Genomic DNA, 13041 nt, shown 5'->3' with positions numbered 1-13041 from the left:
ATAAAATATGTACTCAATACCAATGGATGGTATAAATTGCCTTAGTGAGTACTATCACTATGATATTGTGGCAACATGCTAAAATCTCTTGCAAGAGTCAATGACATTAGATTGGGACTCCTGAAGAGTCTAGAAAGATTATAAAGTGTTGAAAGGAATATTGTCTCGAACTGCAGATCGAACAATATGCCAACACGAATATTATCCATGATGTTTATGATATTAAAGAATCATATGGATTGAAGATTATGAGTTGAATACTCAAATGATTTAGACACTAAGAATGATCATTTATCTTCGATAAGGTAAAGATAAATTTATATTTGGTCCAGAAGTACCACATCTTAGTGAAGTATATGCTTTATTGTATTTAGCACAATACATTGAATGAAATAAAGCTTATCGATTGATATCTCAAAGAAATTACAGACATGTACATACACATGAGTTAAAACAAACAGGATGGAGCCTTCACAAAGGTTGCTCAGGTGATGCCTCAGTACTCGGAAGTACCTCAAAAAAGGGAGGCACCGGAGGTTGATTATTTGAAGCCTCTATACTTGGTAAAACTCCAAATGACGAAGGCAATAGGTGTCATTGGCATAAAGCCTTGAACCTCTGATTGTCACTTTGAGTCCGACTTTCGGATTCCAGCAGCTGGTCAACCTTTCTTTTCATGCTCGTTGAGTAATTATTTGTAAGCATATGTAACACTTTATTCTCGTGCTTAAGCCCTTTGATCTCTTGTTTAAGACTTACCACCTCAGTTATCAACGATTCAACTTGGGGAGTTCGAGCAAGTAGGCGTAGGCCCATATTGCAAACAGAGGCAGCACACTGAACACTGAGAGCTAATAAGTCTTGAACGGCCGATTCATCAGACCGTTTTGAAATGATTCTATTATCCTTTGGAGTGAGATGATTCCTAGCTACCATGGTAGCGGTTATGTTCTTCCTCATCACAGAGTCTCTAACTGTAAGAGGGCCATTAGAAGATGAGAAGGACGAGCGCCATATATTTTCCTGGCTCGACTCGTCGGTATCCCTCCCGAGACTCAAATCTAAACAAAGGTTAGATGGGCAAGCCATTTTCAGAAATGATGAAGGAAAAATGATGTTAGATAAAATCTCAAAAGTGCAAAAAGGGGAAAATTCTACATGCAGTAGTTTTCCAAGCAAACATTTTGAGCACAATTGATGCCTCTATAAAAAGAAGAGGCAACAAAGCCACTTGTTCGGAGATTGAAAAGGCACCGCTTTCCGAATTTCAAAAGCTGGATTTCCTGGATCAAAGTTCATCAACATTTCTCATACGCAATCTCAGTTTTTCAGATATCACGTGCAACTTTGTCAAAGATTTCTGATAAAGTTGAAAACACGTAAATCTTACTGTTCTAATTACATCACAGTTGCTGACAAGAGTAAAGGCACAACACTACTACTTGCTATTGGGAAATCTCTATATATGTCTGTTCTCCATAACAAGGCAGACCTGCATGAATACCCAACTTTTCCTCATCTCCTAGATTGCATCTCGAAATACTTAGTTTTCTTCCTCTCTAAGAATACCTCTTCAAACAAGTCACACCCATAGCAAGAGTATCTCATATCATGCAATCTTCCTATCCTTTCCTTTGTCCTTGTTCTCATATGCAGGATAAGGTGAAAAAGAGCAATCAGTTGCCACATAGAATCAAGCCCCGATCTGGAACTGATTGCCCGGAACCTTTGCCTCGTTGATTACCTTTCATTGCCCTCGAGTACTCATTTTCAACTGTTGATATGATGTTGCCTATTTACACTGAAGCTACCAAGCATGATAAGTCGCTGAGAAGTGATGTTCTAAAGGACCATTCAAATGAAAGGGTTGCATTCCACTCCTGCATCAAGGGACAAATATTGCAAGAGAAGATGTCACACCTGCATATGAAATACCACTTATGTAAGGGGAATAGATAAGGCAAGTGAAAATGACACATTGAAGCATGTGGAGACAAGCACAACAAAACGTGTGTCGATTCATTCCTGACAAAGCCGAAGATCACTTGTCGCACGAAGCCACTTATGGTCCCATTTCATTCAAGAACAAGTCCCAAGGCCCTTGAAGAAATCACAAGTCCAATTCAAGATCAAGTGTCCATCACCCTTGAATCAAATTCAGCTGTAGATAAAAGGAGTAAATTCAAATCTTTGGAGGAAGTCTAGCAGAAGACCCTCCAGCCCAGTTCAAAAACAAGCATATGGAAAATTAACAAGTAAAACACCTATTTCGGAAACTCTTCTTGCTAAGAGACTGAAGCAGAATGATCAACTATCAGCCTAAATTATTTGAAATCAGGGGGAGATACTCATCAGAGGGAGCATCCAAAAACAAATCAAGATTTTAACGAGTCAATCGAAAACCTATGGCCATCCAAGGGGGAATGTTGTAGAACAGTGGACATCTACTCAAAGAATTAAATAATGGGCCCTTCCATTGTTTGCCGAAGCTTGCCTTATACAACTCTTTTTTTCTATATAAATACAAACTCCACACAGCATCAAAGAGACAAGTTCATGACAGAGGAACAAAGAGAAAAGAGGAAAAGGTACTCCAATCACACTGACTGTAGAAGAATCTCGTAAATTTTGTGTCTTATTTTATTTATTCCACTGCACACACCGTTGATTTACAACAGTAATTAAATTCTAAAGAATAATTAATTAACCATGCAAAAGTATTTAATTATAAAATATATGAAAATGTACATACAAGATGTCCAAACAAAAAAGAAAAAACTAAAAGTGAACTAGGTTTAATACATCTGGCTATTGGGTATCGGCAAGGCAAGGTGGCTCTGAGGTCGAAGGTGAAACAAGATGAGGTGCTGGTAGCGAGATTTGGAGGCCGGACATATATATGGCTTGTACAAGGTCTCTCACCATCACGGCATAGGTCCTCATCTCCTCACCTGGGCCCTCAGATGTGCCCTCATTTACTCGCCCTGGGCCCTCATCTACTCTTCCTAGATCACAAGCTGACCCTTTAAGGTTGTCACTTCCTCCTTCAATGTATCGACCTCTGCCGTGTTTAATCACAACAATTACTAATCGAAACGACTAAACAAAACAAATAACCAAATCCATAATCCTTTGCAAACAGAGGCAGTCAAAGTTAGTTTCTCAAAAAATGAGACTCTTCTAGTTTATCCTTTAGAAATCTACGTTCCAATAATAACTGCAGTGATATCCGTCTACACTTACTAGTTTTTTTTTTTCTCAACAAAAGGACATTTAAAAACGTAAAAGGACTTCCATTCAGAGGTCAACCAAATAACAACCACACATAACTCAAAATTCTTCATCCCTGTAACTATGACTTTCTAATAACAGATCCATACAAACATTTGGAAACATAAAAGCACTTCCTTTATCCAAATTCTTCAACTAGAGTTGGTGCTCACACAATAACTAATGATTTTGTCAACATAGCATCATTAACCACTGCCGCCAGACCCATACTTCTTGTTCAGGTTATTATACACTACTAACACACAAAAACCATACCTATGTCCAAACAACAAATGCTAATACCAAACTAGGAACCATAAATCATCATTCCTAGAAAACAACTTTTATTTTAATATTCAAATTCATGAAATTCTCTTTAAGCCAAACAATTGCAGAGATCTCTGGGTCCTCCATAATTCAGGGCGATTTATCCACATTTCCTACACAGGTTTTACTATGAAGTACCTAAAATGCTCCATTGAACTATTAATCATTAATCTTGTTTAAGTTTCTTCTTTAATTTACTTTGGCGTTTTCGTTTCCAAGCAATGACCTCGTATTCAACGAAGCAATTACAAAAAATATGCAATTATTTTTTCATAGACCTCACATACCAGAGAAAAGTTAATGTAATCTTATTCAATAACTGTGCCCAACTCACTCAGTTAGTTTACACTCTCACTCACTTCCCAGTTTGTTTCTCTGTCATTTGCTCTAGGATTGTGACTAGACAACAACATAAGTAGTTATCTACTACTTATCAACTTGACAAGCACCAATATTCTTAACAAACTTACATCTTATTAAGAAATTATTAGTTTTTTACTGAAAGGAGTCTGTAAATTATCAAGAAGATGCCAATGGCAGATCTATAGGGAGAGTTTCTTTCTTTGTAATTTGTTGAGGGTCCAAACTAGAAACCCCCACCTTCAATACATACTATCATCCCAACCATCCCATCACTAGAAGTTTAGATGTTGAGTATCTTTTTCTATACAAGCGACAATGGAAAGACATAATCAAACCTAAAGTCTTAAATGCAGAAATAATTGTTCTTAATCACTTGAGTTTTAAGTTTGCTGCGAACCTACAAAAACAGTGAAGAAAAAACGGGTATCATCCTAGCTAAGTCCTAGAGTGAAAATAATCAAACAGGACATTAAAATCGAGAATAAATACTCTTAACTACTTCAGTTATTGAAATCGACAATGAAATTATTTTACTCAATATTCTCATCGTAATCAAATCACAATCGTTAATCATAGATTCTACAAGTCCCCACCCAGGATGCACATTCAAAATGTAGTTCATATGCCAATCTTGTCAAGTTTTTCTTGTACCTGGAAACAAATTGATACCAGTCCAAGGAGCTCAACTCATGCAACTACAAAACACTGAGGGTGGATGGACGAGGGCATTAATGTCATGGTCCCAAACGAACAAAAGGGATGATGCTATTGAACATGGATGCCCATAAATAATTGAACAGTGCCCAGAAATAATATGCCCATAAATTGTTAGCATTTTCCTCCATGTTCATACACAAAACACACATACAAATCAACAAAATTGCAAACACTTCAGACAATCAACTCGAATCACATCACAAAAAAAAGCAATTTGACCTTAAACCAAAACCAACATCCAATTTTATCTGAAGATTTCGACAAAGTACTCAGAAATCAACATGCAATTTGAGCCTAAACCCTAAATAACAAAAACTCATCGAAAATTAGAAACCCTTACCTTGATTTGGGGACTTAATTTGCGTCGACTTGGAGAGCGTGGTGGCCCGTCGTTTAGAATGAGAGGGAGAGATTCGCGTGGTGATCTGGGTTCAAGATTTAGGGTTCACGGGAAAGAGAGAGGGAGAGATGAGCGAGAAGGAAGAAAGAAAGAGTTAGAGGTCTGCGGGAAGAAAGCTTTGGGGTTCAAGATTTGGAGGTGTACAGGAAAGAATTGGAAAATTGAAAAAAACCGCCTATTTTTCACTATTGCACCGCCAAAATTATCACAACTGGCGTGACATAGGTATACAATTTGACGTCGCGCAAAGTGGTTTTGTGCGATGATCACATTAAAATGCGTGTAAGGTTTTTTTTTTTTAAATTATTATAAGAATTGCTGAAAATGTGACTTTCCTCCTTTCAAATTCAATTTTTTTTTTTTTTTTTTACAAAAACCCCACAATAATATATTTTTCTAAGAAAAACACACAATAATTTTTTTTTACATATATATCATTCAATTTCTTAAGTGTTATAAATACAAAATAAATAAATTAAAATATACTTAGTAAATATATATATACACACACACACCATTAAACTTGATGGGAAACGCATTGTACGAAACTCATTTCAAAGATCCAACTGTCAAACTTGTTTGTATATGTTTCAAGATCACATACGCCAAAAATCACAAAAAATAAACATTCAGATATCAAGTAATAGGACAAACATTTTCGACGGCTATAAACGAAAAATCACGATTTAACGGTTATTTTAACTCTGATTGTGATGATTTTTTACAACTACACTCTTTAACCCTATACGAATACAACGAACTGATTCAATTGTCAATTTAAAATATTTACACAAGTGGATACCACAAAATCTTATGTTATACTTGATGTAAGTATTAATAAATTCCAAGTGTTAGTGAATCTATCCTTTCGATGGGAAACGCATTGTACGAAACTAGTTTGAACGATCCAACCGTCAAACTTGTTTGTATATGCTTTGAGATCGCATATGCCAAAAATCGGAAAAAATAAACATTCAAAGATTATGTAACAGGACAAATCTTTTCGACGGCTATAAAAGAAAAATCACGATTTAACGGTTATTTTAACTCCGATTTTGATGATTTTTTATAGCTACACTCTTTAACCTTATATTAATACAATGAACTAATTTGATTGTCTATTTAAAACATTTACACAAGTGGATACCACAAAAGAAAAAGGCAATGCAAGAACCCCAAAAGAAAAGGAAAAGGGCAAAAAAAATAGATAAATAAAAGACTTAGCACAATGTAGGTACACCTGTGTCGTGCAAAGTCTTTTTTTTTTTTTTTTTTGTTTTTTTGCCCTTTTTGCTTATGAGTACAAAATAACTAAATTAAAATCTACTTAGTAAATACATATACCATTGAACTTCATGGGAAATGCATTGTACAAAATTAGTTTCAATAATCCAACCGTCAAACTTGTTTGTATATACTTAAAGATCGCATATGCCAAAAATCACAAAAAATAAACATTTAAAAATCTAGTAATCGGACAAAACTGTTCGACGGTTATAAATGAAAAATCAGAGTTTAACGGTTATTGTAACTTCAATTTTGATGATTTTTTACAGCTACACTCCTTGATCCTATATGAATACAATAAACTAATTCGATCGTCAATTTAAAATGTTTACACAATTGGATACCATAAAATCTTATGTTATGCTTATTGAAAGTATAAATAAACTCCAAGTGTTAGTGAATCTATTGTTTTGATGGGAAACGCATTGTACGAAACTAGTTTCAACGATCCAACCATCAAACTTGTTTGTGTATGCTTCGAGATCGCATACGCCACAAATCGCAAAAAACAAACATTCAAAGATTATGTAACGGGACAAACCTTTTCGACAGCTATAAATGAAAATCATGATTTAACGATTTTTTTAACTCTAATTTTGATGATTTTTTATAGCTACACTCTTTAAACCTATATGAATACAATGAACTAATTCAATCGTCATTTTAAAACATTTACACAAGTGGATACCACAAAAGAAAAAGGCAATGCAAGAACCCCAAAAGAAAAGCAAAAGCGAAAAAAAAAAAAAAAACTTTGCACGACATAGGTATTGCGTCGTGCAAAATAGCTTTGCGCAATGCAGTTGCACCTACCTTGCTTAAAGTTGTATTGCACGACGCCAACCTTCATCGCGCAAAGGTCGTTTGCGTGAAGTCTTGTGTTTTGCGTCGCGCAAACATACTTTGCGCCACGAAATTTGCTCCGTCGCACAAACATGTTTTTCTACTAGTGTCATGTTTGAGAGAGTGAGAGTCAAGGAATATGTGAAAGAAAATTTTCAATGTGTCTGTTTAGAATAGTATATTACATGCTATTATATAATTTAAAAGATTTTAGAATAATATAAAATTATATAATGACATTTAACGTAACGTATCGTGTTTTGAGCATACTAAAAATTTTATTGATTAAGTGGAGATCAGGAGTGAGAGCATAATGCCCCTCCACTGATAAGTGGCGCTCAGGAGTGAGTGAATAATGCCCTTCCATTTTATGATTACCAACACGCATTTATTGAGCTCGAGAAGATAAGAGGAGCTCAGAAACACTTTTACTATTTTGCTGGAAGTTTTTCTTTTATTAGTTGCATTCTTATAAAAATTTCAATTGCTCTTAGAAACTTGATGGGACTAGAGTCACTAGATGCTTCTTTAGAAAATGTCTATATGATATAATTAGTTTAAATTTTGTGAGACGGTGATAAGCCCTAGCAATATTTTATGACACAAAATGTTAGAAGGTCAAGCATTAACATGTGCAAAAAATAAGTGTAGCAGAGATTATAATGCTTCGTTGGATGTGGGAGTTAGTCGTTGGTAGACAGTTGTTCGCACGAACTGGCTTATGCTTCTTTGAACATGAACAAAAATTAGGTTGAGACATGTAAGTCACTGTCCTTAAAAGTAGATTTTACCCATCGATGTAGTAGTTTACGACGCCCTACCCTCCAGGATACAACAACCTATTGACTTTTGTAAGCGTATACTCACAATACTCAAGTCGAATGAACAACTTGAATCTTTCCCTAAAAAAAATGAAATTGCAAGACAATAATATAGAGAATACACACTCGATTAGAGAATAGAGATGATGATCATGTGTATTGAAAAAAACTCATGGTTGTCAGTACAAATACTAGAGACTAAGTCCTTAGGCCATCTCCAACTGAAAGGTCCAGAGGGTCAAAGGGCAGAAAATAGCCTGAAAACTGTTTCCAACCGAGGGCCAAGCCAAGGGGCTCGTGGGCCCCACTGGACAAAAAAGGGCCAAATGGCCAACCAAGTGGCCCAAATGAGCTAGCCAACCGGACCTGGGCCATGCCAGAATTCAAATTGCAACAGCTACTTAGCTGACGTCAACTAGCTGTTATTTTTTATTTTGATATTGATTTTGATTTTTTTTACAGTTTTTTTTGTTTTACAATTTTTTTTTTGAATTTGATATTTTTTTTCCTATAACTTCCTAAGCCATTAAACAACATTAAATTAAATTAAGTAACATGAAACAACATTAAACAATATGAAACAACATTAAATAACATTAAACAACATAAAAAATTATTTAATAACAAGAAACTTAAACAACATTTTTAAAAACATTTAACAACATAAAACTTAAACACCTACTTCATGCTTCTTTTGGCCCAAAGATGTGCAACAAGATCCTCTCGTAGGTACTTGGTTGTGGCATGGGAACATATCATCCTATAACGCCTCATGTACTCATTTAAAGAGATACTATCAGTTATTGGATTCAAAGGCAAATTAGGCTCATCATATATTTTTGCACATGCCATTCTTGACCTATTTGGATCCTCTTAGTCGTCATCAAGCTCTCCATCAATATACTCATCTCGCTCATCCTCCATAATCATGTTGTGTAATATGATGCAAGACATCATGATAGAGTACAAATTTTATCGACTCCACCATCTTGCCGGTTCCTTGATGATCTTCCACCATGCTTGTAAAATACTGAAAGCTCTCTCAACATCTTTCAGGTATGCCTCTTGGTGTAAGGTAAAACACTTATTGGCATCATTTTTAGGGTTTGGAATTTCTTAGACAAGTGTCACCCACTTTGGGTAGAAGCCATGTGCTAAGTAATACCTCATATTATACTGACAGTCGTTGATGTAGTAGTTGAGTTGAGGTGATTTACCTTCCGCCAGGTTATTGAAAAGGGGTGAACGCCTAATAACTGTACTGTCATTTTGGGATCGAGGGACTCCAAAGAAAGCATGCTAGATCCATGTGTCATACGAGGCAACCGCCTCTAACATAATAGTTGGCTTTCTCGACCTTCCACTAAAGCCTATTTGCCATCCGATGAGACAGTTCTTCCAATTCCAATGCATGCAGTCTAATAACCCTATCATGCTCGGAAACCCACGGTCTTCAGCTTTGCGAATGAGCCGATCCAGATCTTCATAATTTAACTCGCGACGGTATTTCTCTTTATAAAGCTAAACAACTGTGTTACAGAATTCAGCAAAAATATCGAGGCATGTAGACTCAGACATACCATAGGTTTCATCCATCGAATCAGTTGGGAATCCATAGGCCATCATTCGTAGTGCAACAATAACTTTCTGATGAGGTGAAAAACCAGGGTGACCCGCTCTGTCCAGCTTCTGTTGAAAGTATGGATTGACCTGTTGAACATCATGAAGTAAACGCTCAAATACATGACGCCTTATCCGGAAGCGACGTTTGAAATCATCTTCTGTGTACACCGAGTTAGGGTTGAAATAGTTGTTTATTAGATTGGCATGCGTCATCGCTCTATTTCGTGGCTTATAAGAGCAACCAGTAACAGAGCCACCTCATTGAGGTTGTTCGTCAGTTGGCTGACACGCCATGGTCACAGCCATGGCTGCCACATATTGTGTGTTGTGCCATGCTTCATCTTCTTCATTAGACTCCTCATCTTCTCGTCTCATCTGCGCCCATTTTTCTTCCAATTCGGAATTGGATGAGGACCCCCAACTGGAATTTGAATAGGATCCAAAGTTGGAATTCATTGTAAACTTGAATTGAAAGAGATTGAATTCAAAGGTGTGTGAATTATAGCCCAATATCCGCGCTATTTATAGCCAAGAAAAATTCAAATCTAACGGCAAATTCTCATTTTTTTTCCTATAAATTTAAGTTATTGTAGTTTTTAAATTTAATTTGTAGTTTTTAAATTTAAGTTGTAGTTTTTAAATATAAGTTGTAGTTTTTAAATTTAAATAATAAATTATGTTTGGCCCTCGGTTGGAGACCGTTTTTTGTGATAGGGCTAAAACAAGCCCTATGGCGCTCGGTTAGAGATGGTAAGAAATATGGCCATGCACTATTCATTAAAATATTAATTTCTTGGAGGGCCAGAAGGCTAAAACGAGCCCTCTGGCCCTCCTTCGGTTGGAGATGGTCTTAAAACTCGTTGTACAATCATGGCAATTGAAACAAATTAAATAAAAAGATTATTATGTCTATGCAATTAATATAATTGTTAACCAATTAAAAAGAGAACTGAAGTATTTGTTTTCAACCAATTTGAAAACAACAGCTGGTAGAAACTATCCATAGAATGTGTAGCATAAAAATTCAATCTATAAGGTTTGTTTTAGTTAAGTCCTATTTAGGGATGACAGTTCAACCCATTAAATCTGATATCTGCCCGAATAAAGCAGATTTGGGGATAAAAATTCAAGTACTTTTTATATATGGGAAGAAAATGTGAATACTATTCAATTTGAAAAGTGTTGTGGCCTATATTAACTGACAAGGAATTGAGGGTGCAGTAAGGAGAGAAAGAGTGGAGAAAGTGTAGAGATTTCTCCGTGTTTATGAGATGTTGTTATCCCCAAGCGCAGTGCATTTATTTATAGTAGTATAAAGGAGAGAAATTACTTGTCCTCCAAGTAAATACAATCTTAGTAGGAATTACTGATCTGGAAACACGCTAGTCTTAGACAAAGAAACATGCATATGGAACTAAATCTCACGAAAACCCAATGGCTATGGTAAAACCCAAGACGGGACAAAAACCCATAGTCTAAGGAAAGTGCGTGAGAAACTGTCAAGCCAAATTAAATGTCTACGGGACGTATATCTCGGATATGACCAACCTATGATGGGTACATCGTTAAAACTTTGTTAGGTAGCAAAAACCCAAAGGGATCAATGCTCGTAATCATAGGGAAAAAGAGTACATTAAGATCAAGTGAGTATGGTCTTCCTGAATTTGACATGATTCCAAAGAAAGCTAACAATGGTACAACTCTAAAAGTTTATGCATGCCAATTCCTTGAACAAGCTTCTGAAATGTCATATTCAACAAAGATTTGGTGAAGAGGTCGGCCAGGTTGTCTTGAGAACGGATTTGTTTAACTTCAATCTTATACTGCTCTTGTTGCTGATGTGAGAACAAATCCAAATCCATCGTACCTTTGAGGTAATGGAAGATGTCTTTAACATTTGTCCAGTAACTGCGTGTGGGCAAATTACTGTATCTTGCCAAAAGATTGACAGCAAAGGAGATGTCGGGTCTATTGCACTAAGTTAAGTACAATAAAGCGACTATCGCAATTAGATATGGAACTTCGAGTTCCAAAATCTCTTCTTCATCCTCCTTAGGATGGAAAAGATCTTGTTTAGCATCTAGCGATCAAACGACCATATGAGTGCTCAAAGGCTTTGCTTTATCCTCATTAAAATGATGCAACATCTTCTGGGTGTAGTTTGACTGATGTACTAGGATTCCATCCAAACGATGCTCGATCTTCAGGCCAAGACATTATCGAGTTTTTTAAACACGTTTCTTCTTGAATTCTAACTTCAAGTGTTTAGTAGTTGATTAGTCAGTATTATATTATATATTTAATTCTAATCTTAGTGTTAATTTATTAATTATTTTGGTAGAATTTTGATACTTTGAATTGTATTTCCAATATAGTATATTCGACTTCTTCTTGAGCAAATAATGATCAAACAGATGAATTTTGGAGTGACTCTAATTCGAAGATGTTTGTGAGTCTTTCAGCTTGTTTGTGTCAAAGTTTCAGATTTTTCTACCTAGCGGTTTATTTATGGCGATGAAACAAAGGTACAACATGCAGTGCTGTCAAATTGAAGTTTTGAGCTTCTTTGGGCTTTTTGGCGTCCAAGATGATGCCTTTTGGATTTGAGGCCTGTAACTATGTTCAAGACATCCTAAGCTTTAATTCAAGTCATTTTGCGCCTGTTTTAGAGCCCTAAAGATCCGATAACGCGAGATTCTTTGTCGCTAGGCAAATTTCCCAAAGTTAGGATGGGAATGTATTTCCTAGTCATCTTATTCTATTATATTTCCAAGTTTCTCTTAAGTAATTTTGAATCCTACTTTTTAGAAGACCTTTTTCTAGGAAGGATTTTATTTTGTGTTAGTATATATAAGGCTATTTAGCCATTAGGGTTAGAGCCGCACGACTTTGGAGAATTTGGCTTAGAGAGCTTTTGACGATTCAAGTTTATTTTCAAGGTGTTTTCTATCCTTTTTCTATTTCAATAAAATTCCTTTTGTTTTATGATTGGGTATAACTTTTTTTTTTTTTTTTTTGGTAGGGCAAGGCCACGAGCCTTAGTAAGTGTAAAATTTGAAGTGTTCGCTGAATGGTTTATTTTCCAGTCGTTCATTCATACAAGGATACAAGCTTTATACAATCAGATGCAGCCTATTCTAGGTAACAAATCTCTAATTACAAGTTGATTGCAATCTGGTCCTATGATAGCTCTAACCAGATCATTGGCTATTTACATTCCCTACAATCATGTTTAACCAAATATACTTTCCTTTAACATTCCCCCTCAAGTTAGAGCGTGGATGTCAAGAACGCCTAACTTGCGGAGAAGCAAATGGAAAACAGTTGTTCGTAGTGGCTTAGTAAACATGTCAACCACTTGTTCCCCAGTGTGCACTTGGGCTGTCTTGA

General features: G+C 35.9%; 1 protein-coding gene across 1 annotated transcript; it reads right to left on the bottom strand.

Moving 5' to 3' along the window:
* Positions 1-9327: 9327 nt before the first annotated feature.
* Positions 9328-9864, bottom strand: LOC137714348 (uncharacterized). Its single transcript, XM_068453587.2, has 2 exons — positions 9609-9864; positions 9328-9539 (listed from the first exon to the last, which is right to left on the bottom strand). The coding sequence occupies exons 1-2, from the start codon at positions 9862-9864 to the stop codon at positions 9328-9330; spliced, it is 468 nt and encodes a 155-aa protein (XP_068309688.2).
* Positions 9865-13041: the final 3177 nt, after the last annotated feature.

The sequence above is a fragment of the Pyrus communis genome, chromosome 3 (assembly GCF_041283825.1).
Source record: "Pyrus communis isolate YQ-2024b chromosome 3, ASM4128382v1, whole genome shotgun sequence".
In the NCBI taxonomy this organism is placed as follows: Eukaryota; Viridiplantae; Streptophyta; class Magnoliopsida; order Rosales; family Rosaceae; genus Pyrus; species Pyrus communis.
This window is presented reverse-complemented; position numbering and strand designations above follow the sequence as displayed.